At 43.3% G+C, this 15995-nt stretch overlaps 1 protein-coding gene across 21 annotated transcripts; it reads left to right on the top strand.

Moving 5' to 3' along the window:
- Window positions 1-291: 291 nt before the first annotated feature.
- CABYR (calcium binding tyrosine phosphorylation regulated) lies at window positions 292-15922 on the top strand. Of its 21 annotated transcripts, none has more exons than XR_014075050.1 (7): window positions 292-351; window positions 1717-1811; window positions 2711-2883; window positions 2979-3032; window positions 10974-12145; window positions 14181-14776; window positions 15834-15922. XR_014075050.1 is itself a non-coding variant. In XM_081563249.1 (7 exons), exons 3-6 carry the CDS (start codon window positions 2736-2738, stop codon window positions 14765-14767), a joined length of 1137 nt encoding a protein of 378 aa, XP_081419375.1. In that variant the 5' UTR covers window positions 292-351; window positions 1717-1811; window positions 2711-2735; the 3' UTR covers window positions 14768-14776; window positions 15834-15922. The 21 variants fall into 21 exon arrangements, 17 of the variants coding, with proteins under 17 accessions (XP_081419375.1, XP_081419376.1, XP_081419374.1 ...); XR_014075049.1 differs by having other exon boundaries at window positions 292-612; XM_081563249.1 differs by having other exon boundaries at window positions 10974-11321.
- The last annotated feature ends 73 nt before the right edge of the window (window positions 15923-15995 follow it).

Genomic DNA, 15995 nt, shown 5'->3' with positions numbered 1-15995 from the left:
ACAGCAAGACAAAACTGCCGTAAATCTGTTTTCTTCGAAGCTAGACCCAAAGTGGAGAGCCTGTTACGGCGTGGAGACGCCAGTTACCTATGCCCCTTTGTATTCTGCTTGAAAAGGCAAAGCACTCCTCCCTGCTCGGCGGAGTTCCGACCTTTGTCTCTCTCGGCTCCCCATTGGCTGTGGTTGCCAAACTCCGAGCCGCTCAGAGCCTCAGAGAGGGCGGGTCTTTGTGACGCAGGTCTGACGTCCCCCAGGGGTATAAAAGACCCTGCCGGGAGCCCTGTCTCTTCCAGGAGCCGCCGGCAAGGGGGCAAGGAGGAAGCTCAGTAGAGTGTAGCCGGAAAGGAGAAGGTGGGGCGAGTCTGGAGGAAGGCCCTCCCCCCACCCCTTTGTGGCTTGCGGCAGTTAGGCTCTCGAGGCTTCTCGCGCGCGGTGTGGTTGTTGGACGGTTCCTCTAGCGTCGGAGTGGGAGGCCTGCGGTCAGGGGCGGGCCCACACCCGCCGGTGAGGCGGCCAGCGCCCTTGGGGCGGACTTGGGGGGCCAGGGTCTGGGTCGGCGGGTCCGCCACCGCCGAAGTAGTCGGTGTGGAATCCGGACGCCCGCTCTCCCAGGTCTGTCTGCCCTTTCCACCAAACCAACCAAACGGCAAAACGAGCACCCAGCGCAGTCTTTAGGGAGTGAGTGGCGGGTACCCTTGACGTTTCCTGTGGCCCCGAAGCCCCCCTACTCTCGCATCTTCAGCCAAAGGCGCCGTTCCTGCTCAAGTGTTACCCCTCTGTGGGGGTGGGGGTTGTAAAATTTGTTGGTTTTAGACAAATATTTGTCAAATAGAAGTTTGGGGAGAACTAATAAGCTGTCATTTTACACAACCCTCAACGGCTCTGTGTGTGACTTTACCCGGTGATGTAGGTACGATCGGTGTCACGGTCATTTCTCATCTGCAGGACGATTCTTTGTAAGGCACTGCATTGCAGGACGTACAATCCTTGGTCTTGGGGTGCTAAATACCCCGCACATTCGCGTGGGGTGGGGTGGGGTGGGGTGGGGTGGGGTCGCTCTCCTCAGTTGGTAGCACCAAGTGCTGACTACAGAAAGGGTGTTTTAGTTAGCTGTCGGGGTTCCTGGTAAGCCACCTTGAAAACACGACCTGTCTACTCAACTCACACTGGGGTGCACAGGATATACTTAAACACATACATACATATGAAATGTACATGTGTCATCCATTTAATTACTGCCTATGTCCCTTAACATTCAGCATGTGGGCCTGCCAGAGGTGCACTACTAGTTATTTTAGAGATGGTTTAATTCAGTGAAGCTCCTGTTGGATGAAACTCTAAATAGCAAGTTTTCATTAGGGGATTGAATACAGTATCCTTAATTATGTTCTCAAAGATTTTGCTTTGGCCAAAACATTCATTTTTTTTTTTTTTCCCTGACCTTTAGGAAGATGTACGTTTAAACATTCAGCATTTTGCTATGCCATATTAGAGCTTTTTATTAGAGGCTGGCCCTTTGTATAATGGCTATAACTGAACTGTGTCACTTAGCCCTATGAAACTCATTATTCTATTTACTGTAGAGATACTGTTGAGGACCTGGTTCATGATTACACTATTCTCTTTATGAGGATCCATAGGAGAAATTTCTCCTGAGACTCAATGCCCAGAATAGCTGTGATTCTCCTAAGCATCTGATTTGTTTTTTAATCTCAGGAAACCTGAATCATTTAACTGTTTCTTATTATGTGATGGCTTCTTGGTAATTCAGAAGGCTGATCTGACAATCCACCTCTAGTGTAGGACCTAAGGTTTGTATTGGGATACCAACTTTACCTGTGGCTTAATCCTATTTTTCCTACCATAATTTTCCTCTTAACTACTGAACTGAGTTCCTTAAATATTTTATTTTGTTCTTTATGAGTATTTATAAGCCGTCTTAAATGTTTTTAGAATGAAAAACACTGACACAGTTTAGGGTGGCAACCTCTACAGCTTAGAGTTACAGTAAAGGCTATGCAATGCCCTTGGGACCACTTAAAATCCTGAAAGCCAAGAGAAGGGAGAGAGGAAAACTAGGGCAGAGGTTAAGGGAAGATAGGAGAAAAGAGGTATGGGTGGTGGCAGGTGGTATAATACCACAAGTAACTACTCTAATTTTAAAAACAAAGCTAAAATATATACACTTAAGGATGATCAGTGTGTCTGGGGATATACTTAGAATAAGAGAGGGGAAAATATTTTCTTGTAGAAATTTTACTTTGTAATAACTTTATTTGATGAATGCACAAAAAAGCCAGTTCCCATGTGGTTTGGAAGGATGTTTCTTGGGCACATATAAATGAGCTTAATTTATCTTTCTTGAAATTCTACTGTACAAAATACTTACTGAATTTTGTAAAAACAGGTTTTGTCTGGTTTTTGTTCTTTGTTTTTAGTATCATCCTGGAGTTGCTGGCAGGGCTTTTCCCATGGATTTCTTTAACAATACTCGATTGCTCATCTGCACATAAGTTGTTGGTAGTATAGTTCTTTTTTTATTTTTCAAACTACCATTAAACATTAGTCAGTTTTCCTTGAATAAATACCTAGAGATCTGCACTAAAACTAGTAATTTTAATAGATTTATTCTTAGAAACTATAGTTAAATCATAACATTTTCAATAATAAACTTCCATACTATTTATAAGACTGTTTTTCTTCATTGTAGTTGAGATTACAGACATCCCGCCAGCATGATTTCTTCAAAGCCCAGACTTGTCGTACCTTATGGCCTCAAGACTCTGCTTGAGGGAGTTAGCAGAGCCATACTCAAAACCAATCCACCGAACATCACCCAGTTCGCAGCACTTTATTTCAGAGAACTTATTCTCTTTAGAGAAGGTTTGTTACTGCTTTAGATTATACATTTGTTTGAACAAGAAAGCATTTTAAATTGGGAATTTTATGTATCTCATCTCCTGTACTTATTTCTTCAGGACATTCTTGTCTGGATATAAAGGATCTGGTTAAACAATTTCATCAGATTAACGGTAAGTACCATAAGTAGTAATAGTTTCATAAAAACCTAGTTATGAATTACTGCATCATGCCTAGCATATGCTCAAACTTAAGAGTGATACAAATATTGTCTAAGTAATTACACTGATGTTTAATCACACTGATGCTTTATTTTTATTACTGAATCAGTTTTTTAAAGAAATCTGACACTCTGCAGGAAACCCTCAACTTTTGTAAACCATTTGGTGCCATGAGATCTAGAAGGGTGTAGAAACCCCTTCCAATATGCCATCTTTGAACTGAATTTTGTAGTGGTAAAGACTCAAATTATAATGAGATATATTACTTAGAAACGTTGTGTACAAACTCTCTTCTTGGAAGATTATTTTAATAGAAAAGGTTAATCACCTTTGTTTTTCCCCTCCCCATGATGGTTTAAACTGCACTCCAGCTTGGAGGACAGGGCAGCAATTAGGTGTCATTAAAAATACTTTTCATAGAAAATTAAGAGAAATTTTTCATATTAAGTGGTCTCTGGCCTGTCTCTGTGATGTAAGGCTGTATATATCTGCTTAGGGGAAAAAGTTGTTTTGTGTATATGTGTGTAAGTGTCTATCTTATGTGAACATAATGAAACTGAAGATGCATGAACAGTGAGGAAGTCAGAGGGGGAAAATGTAAAAGGCAAAGTTTACACGATGAACATTTGGAAAGATCAATATGAGCAAAAGAGTCTATAGTAGTTAAATCCCAAGAACAGGCACACATGTCTAAAAGAATTGTAAGAAAAAGCTTTTGGAAGAATTCTGTGGAGAAAATGGTGACTTACAGTGAATGTGAGAAATAACTAAATAATGCTCCATTGGCTGACCAACATTTTGGAATGACCATAGAGAAAAAAGGTAGGATCAGTGAGTTACATCCATGTTTATTCTCTGCTACTGATGTTAATAGATAACTTAGCCAAGATAGGGAGAAATTAGGGATAAAACCTAGGAAAATGTAAAACTCCTGGGGGCTTGGACCTACAGTAAAAGAGACCCAAAACAGAAAACAAGATTAAGAATAGCAAGAGTCAGCATTTCACAGGGTAGGGGGAATGAGTCGCCACTCAAATAGGAACGTTTTATTGTCTAGTCTGGCTGCTTCCCTGCAGGGTCCTGATGGCATTCTCAGCTTACCATGGGAAATAGTTCTGGGATTTGCTTATAACTTTGGGGCTTCTAGGTGGCACTAGTGGTCAAGAACCTGCCTGCCAATGCAGGAGATGTAAGAGACACAGTTTCGATCCCTGGGTCAGGAAGATCCTATGGAGGAGGGACAGCAGGCAAAGTTATTGTGGCCTTTGTACTAGTTTATACCAGGAGCTGTTTGAGAGGACTGGCTGTGCAGGCTGGCTATGTTTGAGAATGGTGATAGTGAGTCTTTATGGTGGCAGGTAACTAAGTGGTAGCTTTTGAGACTAACTTGTTGACAAAAGAGTTTATCCACCATTCAACTTGGGATATGGACTAAAGGGATGGATTTTAGTCCAGCAGGGATTAACATCTTTGAATCTCAGGTTCAAAATAAACAGACTGAACTAATGGAGCAGCTGTACTTCTGATGGAGGTAAGGGGTAGGAGATACTGCTCTTTCTCTTCTAGAAACTATAGATATCAAGGAAATTGACAGAGCATGTCTGTCATTTCTCATCTTTTCTCCCATTTTCCAGAGCCTGCCTCTATCGAGCCTCCAGTCTGGCAGGTATTTCACCCATGTGTGCTCATGCCCAAAGCTTCTCATGTAAAACCCTCTTTTGGATCCTCTTGACTTTTCTGCCATTTGATTAAATAGGTCTCACTACTGTATGAATCAGTGAAAGCATTTCTATTCCTCAGTCTTCTCAGGAGAATTTCTTCACTCATCTGCATGAATCATTGAGGAGACTTTAGAAACCCAGGCACTATTTTAAGGCAAAACAGTTGTGTCAAGTTCTACCACTTTGTATTCTCCTTTCTTTTCCTAGATATACTACTTATTGACTACCTGTTTTGTCCTAGGCAAAACAGTATGTTTTGTCAATTAAGACAACTAGATAAATAGGTGACATCCTACAGTTTTACTCGAGAAATCGGATGCTTGGGAGTGAGTTGGTAACTTGTAAGTTTCTAAAATACTATTTGGTAGTTGGGATCTAAACTTAGATCTTCTTAGTAGCATGAAGATTTTCCTAGTAGTATGACTCTCTTTCCACAATAGACAGAGGAACACACCAGTAACATTCCTCCAGAAAAGAAACTTTAATTTTTGAACTTGGAGCGAAATCTCAGTTTTCTTTTCCTACATCTCCCACTTTTCACTTCTTCCTACTGTCAGTTTCTTGTATGGAGCCTACAGCCCAGATTGTACTAATTCTGACCTTTCCACCACTCCATGAAGAGGGCAGTGGTCGCTCTGTCAGAGTGGCACCTTCCATCCTCCTAAGCCTAACTGAGTCTAGTTTCTGATGCAGGAAATAGCCACTACTTTCGAAGAATCAAGAAGGCCTAGGCCACCAAGATCCCCAACTGAGTTAGCCTAACTATTCTGATTCTGGTCGGCCCTTCTTGGTTGTGGCCATAGAGTAGTAATTATAATCATGAACTGCTGCTGATCACTGAGCCCAATTTCAATTCTTATGTAGCATCACAGTAGTTATGTGTACCATTAAATATTCTTATGTGTTCATATTAGGTATAATGATGTCTCCAGTTTCTTAAGCCCAATTCTATCTTTATACCTTATAGAATTCATTACACATACTTGTAGCTATCCACCTTGATTAAACAAAAAAGGAATCTCTATTTCAGGACCATATCCATACCAAATTTTATGAGGCTCTGGTGTTCACTCTACTTTTCTGGGCAATTTTTCCAAGTAAGGCTATACTGATTTCCTAAACAGGAACGAGTATTGTGTCAGAAGGAGTCTTTCATTTCTTGAAATTGTGCATTTGCCTAGGCAGGGTGGTAATTTGTACCAAGGTAAGAATTTCATTAAGTTAAAAAGCTGGAATGATTATCTGGCGATGTTGTTGGGAGTGTGGCTTAGGTCCTTCATGCTTTAATGTTGTGGCAAGATTAAGTATTTGGGGAGTAGTCTACACTCAAGATGGCAAATAAATCACTGGGAAAAAGGGTATAGTCGAGAATTAGGGTCAGATTGTCAAGACTAGGGACAGAAATACAGGGTCAGGATTAAGAGAAGAGAACGCTGGGCTGAGAAGCAGATAAGGAAAACCATGCAAGCCAGGACGGTGAACCAGATGAGGTCAGGAACACAAGGAGAGCTCAGTATAAGAAGCAAGACCATCCTGGACCTTATAAGCTAAGTATCTGACTCTGCTGGCTAGACACTTTGATAGCTCCCTGTCAATCCCAACTCTTCAGTGTTGTAGGTATATTTATAAAAGATAATATATTAGTATACCCTGGGTTTAGAGTACCTCTATTTTTTACTATTTGCTCTGTTGATCTCTACCCATTGAAGCATTAATTTGTTTTAGGGAAAAGGCAAGTACAGTCTGCAGCTAAGAATCCATTACTTGGTTCATAATAAAAAAGCTAACACTTTGGAGTTGTACAGGAGCCTGTTTTTGTTGAGAAAAGATTTTCTTGGAATTTTCAAAGGCGTTTTAAGACCTAATGTTACCAGAATCAAGTTTTTACTTTAGATAAACCATAGAGGAGTCAGGAAAAAAGACAGGCTCAAAGGCCATTTCCTGCTGCATAGGAGAGGAAAATAGAAAGTCCTTCTTGACAGTGGGACTGTGGTGCATGAAAAGTGCTAGCTGAGACTGAAACTGGCGATAAGGAAGGTAGGTAGAATTTCTGATCAGAATTCCCTCAGACCCAAGCAGGTGGCTTGTTCTCTGCATTCTTGTGCTGTCTAGAAGAACGCATGCTCCTCAGCAGCTCACTGGTAGCATGGTGCTGCATTTAGCACATTACTTGCTACATTCAACTCCTACACTATAACTGTCATGATCAGACCTTCAGTAAGTATTGGCTGAATAAACTAACTGCAATTGATGCACAGGATTAGAAATACTGCAGAGTCTTTCTCAGACAGGCCTGAGAGAATATTTGTTTCCTATGGTCTGTCTGGCTTTTTGTGGGTCCAAATGTGTTTAGATGTCTCAGAGTCCTGACTAGCAAGTAATCCAGATGGGAAAAGTGAAGTGACTCAACCCCACAGAGAGCTAAGTGCAAAATGTCCAAGCTGGGAATAAAATACTGTAAACTAGTCCTTAATTGATAAAGACAACCAAATTATGAAGAACCTCTCAGCTCTTCAGTGAAATAAGCACACAGGCCACACTTTCCACAAAGTAGAAGCCTGAGTAGTAAATACCGTGGAGTCAGAGAGCAGCACCCGGGTAATATGCATTACGCTTCTACCTAGGTAACTAAGAGGCAGCAGAAAAGCACAATGTGTGGGTCAGAACCAGAGCTCAACCACAAAAGTTCACAAAACTTGAGCCCCATATTCACCATGGTAGCATTTTTCAAATTCATGTGCAGGAAAATAAGCAGAGACTGGAAGCCACTCCAGGAAGAGAAAACAGAGCAGCAGAGTTTGGGGCTGGGATCTGGGTGACAGCACCAGAAGAGAAGGCATTTGCAGAGAAGGGTTTCCCAAAAGTCTGCAAAGGTACTTTCTTTGGTTATTTTGCCAACTCCTAAGGTGCTCATGTGTGGACTCTAAGGTTGGAGAAGGCTTAGCAGAGAAGAGCTGCTGGAAGACTGAAAGGTAAGTAGGATTTTCACAAGTGGTACAGTGTTGGGGGGAAGCTTTGGAGTTCGGACTCAGCCAAAAGGAAGAGACTTCTGGAACCTGGCAATTCAGTTGAGACCCCCAGGAACATCACAGCCTCTAGGAATAAGGACAATGTGCTAGGAGTAAGAACAAAGCTGAAATATACCTACTTTGACAAAACATAAAATGAAGTCTCAGGAGGATCATATTTGCCATTATTAGAACAAGATCAACACCATTTAGAAGAAAATAATTAAAAGATAGAAAGCATGGATGAAAAGCTGGAGAACTTCAACAAAGAACAGGGTAGTAGAAAATACCCAAATTGAAGCAAGAAGGACAACAAGAGGACAGAGTGTAAGATATTTGTGGGACATGATCAAAAGGAGGAAAAAATGTGTGATTAGAGAGTCAAAGAAGGAGCAAAGAGAGTAGATGAAAAAGTGGCTGAGAATTATCTAAGGCTGACTGAAAGACATCAACTTACAGACTGAAAAAGTTTGAACCCACAGCAGAATAAATACAAAGAAAACCACACCTCAGTACATCACGGTCAAATTGCTGAAAGGGACAAAATCATGAGAACAGGAAGGGTAAAAAGGCATATTACTTTCAGGAGAATAATCAGACAAATAGCTGATTTCTTAACAGCAACTACAGAAGCCAAAAGACAACAAAATGACATCTCTAAAGTGCTGAAAGCAAAAAGCTGCCAACCTAGAATGAATATATATATATTCAGTGAATACATCCTTTAAAAATGAAAGCAGAGGAAAAAAAAAAAAATGAAAGCAGAATACATTCTCAGGCAGACAAAAGCTAAGGTTACAAGTCAGCAACCTTTAAAACATTAGAGAGAAGCTCTTTACCTTTTGTAGTAATAGATAAACAAACTCAATATAAATTTAAGTTATATATGTATGATAACTCATATGTATATATTTGTTAACATTCTCTTATGTATTCTAAACAAAACCCAGTAGTTAATCTAGTGCTTTACATTTTCAAAACCATTATTACAGCTTAAGGCATTTGATCTCAATGTGATGAAATATGACATATATGTGTATGTGTATATATATAGACATATAGTATAAATGGGGAAAAATACCCTGTATCTTATCACCCAGGTTAAGAAATAGCCAACTAATTTTAATCAAAGCTGATTTAAAGATAGGTTTATAATTTTTAATTTGATATTACATTTCAAAACTTTTTAACTCGGTGTTGATTTATTCTTTCTCCATTTATATGTGACTTATAGTTTATAGAATAACTTTTAGGTGAATGATTCCATTTAATCTCTACAAAGACTCAAGATCTTACAGATTAGGAGGCTAAAGCTCAGGACCGTTGGCCTGGCCATTAAATCTATTCAGTCAGGACTGAGATCCAGACTTTCTCATATACCTTTTTACTATGAAAAGTTGTAGGGAAGGCAGCGATGCCATAAATTCTCTGATGAGTTGTTCATGATTCATAATTATATAATGCTTTACCTTTCCCACTCCAATATTCTTGCCTGGAGAATTCCATGGACAGAGGAGCCCAGCGGGCTATAGTCCATGAGGTCACAAAGAGTCAGACATGACTGTGAGCTACTAACACTTACCTTTCCGGAACGGTGGTTAATAGGGGACTTCCAAAGGCAAAAATACGAAGCGTAAGGATTAGTCTCTTAGATACAATTTTTCAGGAACGATAAGTCTCTTTTAAAAGGGCACATGGCCTTCCCACAGTCGCTGAATTCCTGTGACATCTCAGATGGGTCCCGTGCAGGCGATCTATGGACTTCAGTGATCCAATCCCAAAGCTGGTTGTGTTCTTGAGAATGCTCATGGTAAATAAATGACTGCCTGGGGAACTGAAGTCCCCATGAGGGAAAAGAGAGTTGCTGGCGTAGAGTGGGTGAGTCTAGAGAGGAGTGGGCTTGGGTTTCATGGTGGCACTACAGGCCTCAAGTTCCTTCAGCAGTGGCGTCCTGACCTTGCCTTTGCCCTAAGGGTGGGCTCAGGTGCCCGGCTGGAGGAGTCTGGGACTCCAGACACAGGAAGTTCACACTCATAGGCCCTTTGTGAAAAATGGAAGCAAGGTAGAAGTCCAGAGAGGAGTCCTATGTCAACACCAAATAGAGGGCTCCTTCCTACCACTGGGGGAAAGGCAGAAACACTGGCTCAAGACAGACCACAGCTATAAAGCAGAGATCAGCTGCCATGGATGACCCACAGGAACAGTGAGAAAGCCCCGCCACCAGTGCCCACCACAAGGACCACCTAGGTCAGCAAGTCCTTGCCTGGCATCATTGATGAGAAACAGCAGACTGACTGCCCCCAGGGGGAAGCGTGTGGAAGAAGGGGCTGAGGGAGAACACTCTCAGGGCCAGGACTGAATCCCCAAGCACCGATTTCTTTACTATAAAGACATGTTTCCAAAGTTTTGACTTGAAGCAAATATATTCTCCTGAGGCAAATTTAACTTTTCTTGCTGATTTCATGATATTAGGGAAATGCTTCCCCCAAGAGGTAATCCTGAGTAAAGTAGTCAGATGTGAAAACGTTTGAGTCATGACTTGGAGTGGTTAGACAAACATGAGTGAGAAGCACAATGTTGAGTCCAGAAAATGACGTGACAGCAGTTTTCCAGCTCTGGGAGCGTCTGTATGTCATCAGTTGACTTGACCTTGTGAGCCATGGTTATTTTCTTCTCCAGGGACTCGCCGAGGCCCACTTACAGAGCTCTTTCTGCTGCTCTTGTCTGGGTCAGTGCTTTGGCTGCATCAGCCCACCTAAAGAATGCGTTTTAATATGACGGCATCTGTTTCATTTAAGTTATGAAGTGTTTTTTTCTTTTCCCAGTTGTAGGTGGAAGTTTGGATCAGGAGATTTTTTTCAGCGATGTTTTCAGCTGATTTTTAGGCCAGAGTTATGATCCAACTGAACGTGGTATCTGATTATTAGCTTTTGTGGCTGTGCTACTTTAGTCCCTTATTTCTAAGGTAATGAACTGAGGTGTCTCTTCAGTAGATAGGTGTGGGCAGTGAAACTCCTCTGTCCTTAAGTTACAGATGTTGGAGAGGGAAACAAAATTTTGAAAGTTGTGTACATAATGACTTTGGGATGCTCAACCTGTGCGTCCTTTAAAATTCCTCTTTTGAGGACTATGTACTTATTAACTCATTTGACCTTCATTTTTAGTGGAGAAATGGTCGGAAGGAACGGCACAAGAGAAGAAAGCAGAATGTGTGAAAAAGTCAGAAAGGACATCTACGGTTTCCCTGGAACCTAAACGGATGGAAAAATCGACGGACACAGAGGAGGATAACATAGCAGCACCGCTGTTCAGCAACAAAACCACTCAGTTCCCGTCAGTTCAGGCCGAGCTGTCCTCAGAGCCTGAAGATGCGAGTGAAGCACTCCATGGTCCATCAAAACCGACCACCCCTAAGAACGCCACCCCACCGTCGTCACCGTCGCCAGCAGCTGTCACTTCCGAGTTTGCCTATGTCCCTGCGGACCCCGCCCAGTTTGCTGCTCAGATGTTAGGTAATGTTCCATCTGTTCATTCTGATCAATCTGAAATTTTAATGGTGGATGTGGCAACAAGTATGCCTGGTATTTCCGAGGAGATGCTGAGCTCGAAGGCTGCTGAAGAGAACGTGGTGGCCACTCGTAGTGTGTGTTCTGGCAAGATGGTAGCAGAGCAGGTTGTGAGAGAAAAATCTGTCCATGTACATGTGGACAATAAGGCTGAATCACCAACGGCTTCCTCATTCCCCTTGCAGGGTGAACAAGAACCTCCTGCTTATGACCATGCTTCTGAGGTCCCTTTGCAGGCTGACATTGAGGTGACATCCACCATGCACATAGCCTCTATCTGTAACGATGAGCCTGTAATCGAAGGAGTTACTTATGTTGAGCAGTTACCAGAACAAATAGTTATCCCCTTCTCTGATCACGTTGCTCGTCTTAAAGGCAAGGAGCAGTCACCACCACCTAGTCCCATACTTGTAGTAGGCAAGACAGCCTCAGGCGGGTCTGAAAAATCTGTAGGTTCCGCAAAATTTGTGCAGTTGGAGAGTACAAAGTATGACTCCTCAGTCCATGTGGAGGCAGACGGCTCTACCAAAGCAGTGAGCTCTGAGAAATCTATGCACCTTGAAGTGGAGATCTTTACGCTGGGCCCTGGCAGTGCTGGGCAGGAGTCCGGGGAAAACCCTGCGTCCCAGGAGACGGAGGTCAAACCCACGCGCTCAGGGTCCGTAAGATCATCTAGTGGCCCCCAACCTCCTGTTCCAGAAGGTCTTTATGAACCAGAAATGGAACCAGAATGGGAAGCAGCACCTTCCAACGAGGTTTGATGGAGCCAGGTAAGAAAATTACTTACAAAATTAAAAACTACACTTCCGGTGACATCTCTATTTCAGGTGACCACCTAGGTAGGCTCCCTGCAGACTGGTCAGAAGTCTTCCCTTTCAATAGTACTGAAAATGCCAAACCTATTTAAATAAAGGCTTTGTTGTATTTGAGATTTTACTCTCATGAGATGAGTGATTTTAAAGTAACATCACTGCCGCTTGGCCTCAAAGTTTGGTCATCGAGTGCTCTTCTGTTGTTTGGACATACCATGTCACGAAAGATGTTACGGCCTGTTGTCAGGCACAAACATGTTCATGTGATCTGGATACCGCTACTGCAAAACTGTAATCACAGGGTGTTGGTTTGAAATTTCTCATTCGTGAACGTAAAACCGAATGACAACAACGTATTTACCTAGGTGGTGGCATTGGAAACATGAAAGAAATGGTGGTGTGTTTGACTGCTTTCGCGCTGAGGGAGGAGAGCTCTGCAAGCTGGTCTGGGGGGCAGGTTGAGCACTGCCGTCTTGCCTGGGGGCTTCCCGCAGCGGAGGGAGCAGCTTCATAGCTGGATGGAGAGGGGAAAGGTCAAGGTGAAGTTGTCCCACAGGGCAGCGGGGTGGTAGAGGCAGCAGGAAGGATGGACGTGTCAAGGCTGGCTGGCTGGCTGGCTTCCATCATTACCCCAGCAGGAGCCTAAATCAACCTGCTTGGTTGGCTGCTGAACTATCGCTACCACTCTTCCTGTGACACAGACGCACCATCGGACCTCCCATCTTGGTCTTGTTAATGGCCTTTGGTCCACCTACCCTCCTACTTCATCCAAACGAGTACAGTGACCCTTCTCCCTTCAGGTAGGTGGGATGCGCAGGGACCAACACCGCCCCCCCCCATTCCTTTTGCAGAAGCTCGCTCAACGACGACTCTTACCAGAGTCAGAATGATAGAGGTGTTACCACAGCAGGTGTTTAGAGATGAAATTGTCTGGTAGTGTGACGGGGATCTGCACAGCTGGAAAGGCAGGGTGCAGCGTTGGAGCACAGCCTGTGGGGGCTGGCATTACACTTGTGGCCTAGGCAGCACTTCATGCCAAGTTACTATTCTCAAGCAGCTTGACTGCTTCCAAAGCACTGAAGGTATTTCACTGACACCTGATGACTTGGCTTGTGCTTATCTTTAATTAGTTTCCAGAGGGAGCACTTGAAAGAGCCTGAAAACGTAGCTTAATCATGTGCATAGTGTCTTTTCTGAAGAAGGAAAAAAAAAAACTGCACAAAGGCTGTATGTCACTCTTCCATCCCATCTTCTGGGACTCGGTTCACAGCAGCACTGGCTTCAAGTAGGCAAGTCTAACCTGACATGATAGCATCCTTGGTGGAAGTGAATGGATGGCACCCCAAGACCTTTTTTTTAAAGAGCCACTGTGCGAACACACAGCCTTCTACTGCCACCTAGGACCTATAATTTCAAGGCTCGCCTAAGCCAGAGCAGTGCTCTCAAGTGCTGAGTCCTAGATTATGTGATGTTTTGTGTGTGGTGACAAACTGGTGGGCGATGACGGTGCCTGCGAAGGGCCGAGATACCTGATTATGTGATCAAAAGATGACACCAGTGCTAAGTGCTGATTTCTTCCATAAAGAGAAGAATCACTATGCAGACGCATTAACGCTTTTCCCAGTGGCTTCACACGCTCTTCAGTTGATTCTTTTGGTGGAGCCGGAAGTGCTGACTCTTCATTTCCTGAGGACCCTGGAGAAGCCAGATCTAAAGTTAAGTTCCTGGAAATAGCAGCTTAGAATGAGACTGCTCCTCAGCCACAACCCTAGTGTCCCCGCCACTTGCTATCAAAACACTGTTCTCATTTTCCAACTGTAGAGAATCTCTCTCACGTTACCAAACACTATTTAGCCCTCTCTATAGCATGCTTTATGGCACATATTACTACAGCTGTTTGTTTATATGTTAAAAAAAAAAAAAAAATTCTGTGCATAGCGCCTGATACAGAGACCAAACCTTTAACACCTGCAATTTTTTTTTTTTTTTGTAGCAATAGCAGCAAGCGAAGCAGGACAACCACCACCATATTCTAACATGTGGACCCTTTACTGTCTAACTGATATGAGTCAACAAAGCCGCCCATCACCGCCACCTGCCCCCCAGGCAACCCTCTATCTTTCTAATCCTAAGGATCCACAGTTTCTGCAGCAGCCACCGAAAGTTACTTCTCCAACTTATGTGATGATGGACGACAGCAAGAAGACCAGTGCCCCGCCTTTTATTTTGGTGGGCTCAAATGTTCAGGAAGCACAGGATTGGAAGCCTGTCCCTGGACATGCTGTTGTTTCCCAGGCAGAGGCCGTGAAGAGATATGCCGCAGTGCAACTGCCCATTGCTGTTCCTGCAGATCAGAGATTCCAGAAACACGTCCCCACCCCCCAGAACGCTAGTCCTCCTACAAGTGGACAAAATGTGCCCAGACCAAAAAGCCCAGTTTTTCTTTCTGTTGCTTTCCCGGTAGAAGATGTAGCCAAAAAAGGTTCAGGATCTGGTGACAAACGTACTCCCTTTGGAAGTTACGGTATTGCTGGAGAAATAACCGTGACTACTGCCCATGTTCGCAGAGCAGAAACTTAAAACTGGCAGGTAAATTCTCCTCCTCACATACATGGGCCTTAACACATTTGCATTCTCAGCAACTTGATTTGTTGACCTGTAGACGAAGGTATTTTAAGACAGTGAGTTGAGTGCATGCCTCCTTGACCCCCAGTTACTACTTGGTGCAGGGCAGGCGCACGGCACCAGCGATGCTCACCAAGACTCTGGTGTCTAAAACGTGCACCAGTCAACCAACTCGTTTACCTTTGAACACCTGGTCCTGTGTCTAGCCCTGCAGAAGATGCCAAAGGGATGGAGTCACAAAGAGTCTTATGTGGCCATTTTATAATCTAGTTGGCAGGTTTAAAGGGTGGGGAAGAGCAAGCTGAGCAATTCTAGAGGGAGCACACTTAGCAGCACTCAGTCCCTGTAGTAAGTGTGCTCCCTCGCACAGTGAGTACTCAGAACAAAGAGGGTGGAGACACATTAAAGAGCTGAAAAAGCAGCGTTAACCGTAGAGAGTTTTATCCTCACAAATCAGTACATTTTTCTTCAACCAGTACCTATTACCACATACAGCATCAGTGTCTCCTCCCCGACGTGAGCACAGAGGTATTGATCCCGGCCCTCGTCTACTGGATGGGGTGTTCAGGTCCCAATGTAAACGGACATGTGCCTAGGAGGAGCTGGCCATGCAAGGACCCCACAGAGTCCAAAGGCAGGAAAGAACGGGCGAGAGACCCTTAAGGTGAAGTCAGGCAGGAAGAGGGGCCCTGCCTACCAAATGAAAAGAGGGGATTAAGAGCTCAGTGGGGAACCAGAAGAAAGACAGCAGCTGAACCCCAGAAGCTCGATATTAATGAGAGGCAAGTTCAAGTGGCATAATGACTATTTAAGGAGGCAACTCTTTTCAAAATACCTTAGGACATTTACTTACCCACACCCTTTGTAGACTTCCAGTAGAACTGTCCAAATGGCTGTCTTGAGCATGAAATGCTAGGATATTTTAGTGCAAATGCACAGGTAACATTAGTTATGAGCTTAGCAGAGCAGGAGCATAGAACTTGCATTTCTGATCATCCACTGTTTACATTATTCCTAACAGATGCCAAAAATGACATTGTTTGAGTCGACATTCAAGGTGGAGTCTGCCACCAAGCGTACTATATCAATAAACTTCATGCAAGCATAAAACTTTGTCATCTTGCTTATTTTGTAACTTAGGGGGTATACAATCAACACAACCAGGTCTTAAGTACACACTAAA

Source organism: Giraffa tippelskirchi, chromosome 14, assembly GCF_054371585.1.
Source record: "Giraffa tippelskirchi isolate mGirTip1 chromosome 14, T2T-mGirTip1v1.2.pri, whole genome shotgun sequence".
Classification (NCBI taxonomy): Eukaryota; Metazoa; Chordata; class Mammalia; order Artiodactyla; family Giraffidae; genus Giraffa; species Giraffa tippelskirchi.
The sequence above is the reverse complement of the archived record's forward strand: the minus strand, read 5'-3'. Positions and strand labels throughout refer to the sequence as shown.

Coding starts and splice junctions, on each gene's coding strand:
- CABYR (XM_081563237.1), top strand. CDS start 2,736: ATGATTTCTTCAAAGCCCAGACTTGTCGTACCTTATGGCCTCAAGACT. Junction 2,884..2,978: donor ACTTATTCTCTTTAGAGAAG/GTTTGTTACTGC, acceptor TTATTTCTTCAG/GACATTCTTGTCTGGATATA. Junction 3,033..10,973: donor ACAATTTCATCAGATTAACG/GTAAGTACCATA, acceptor CTTCATTTTTAG/TGGAGAAATGGTCGGAAGGA.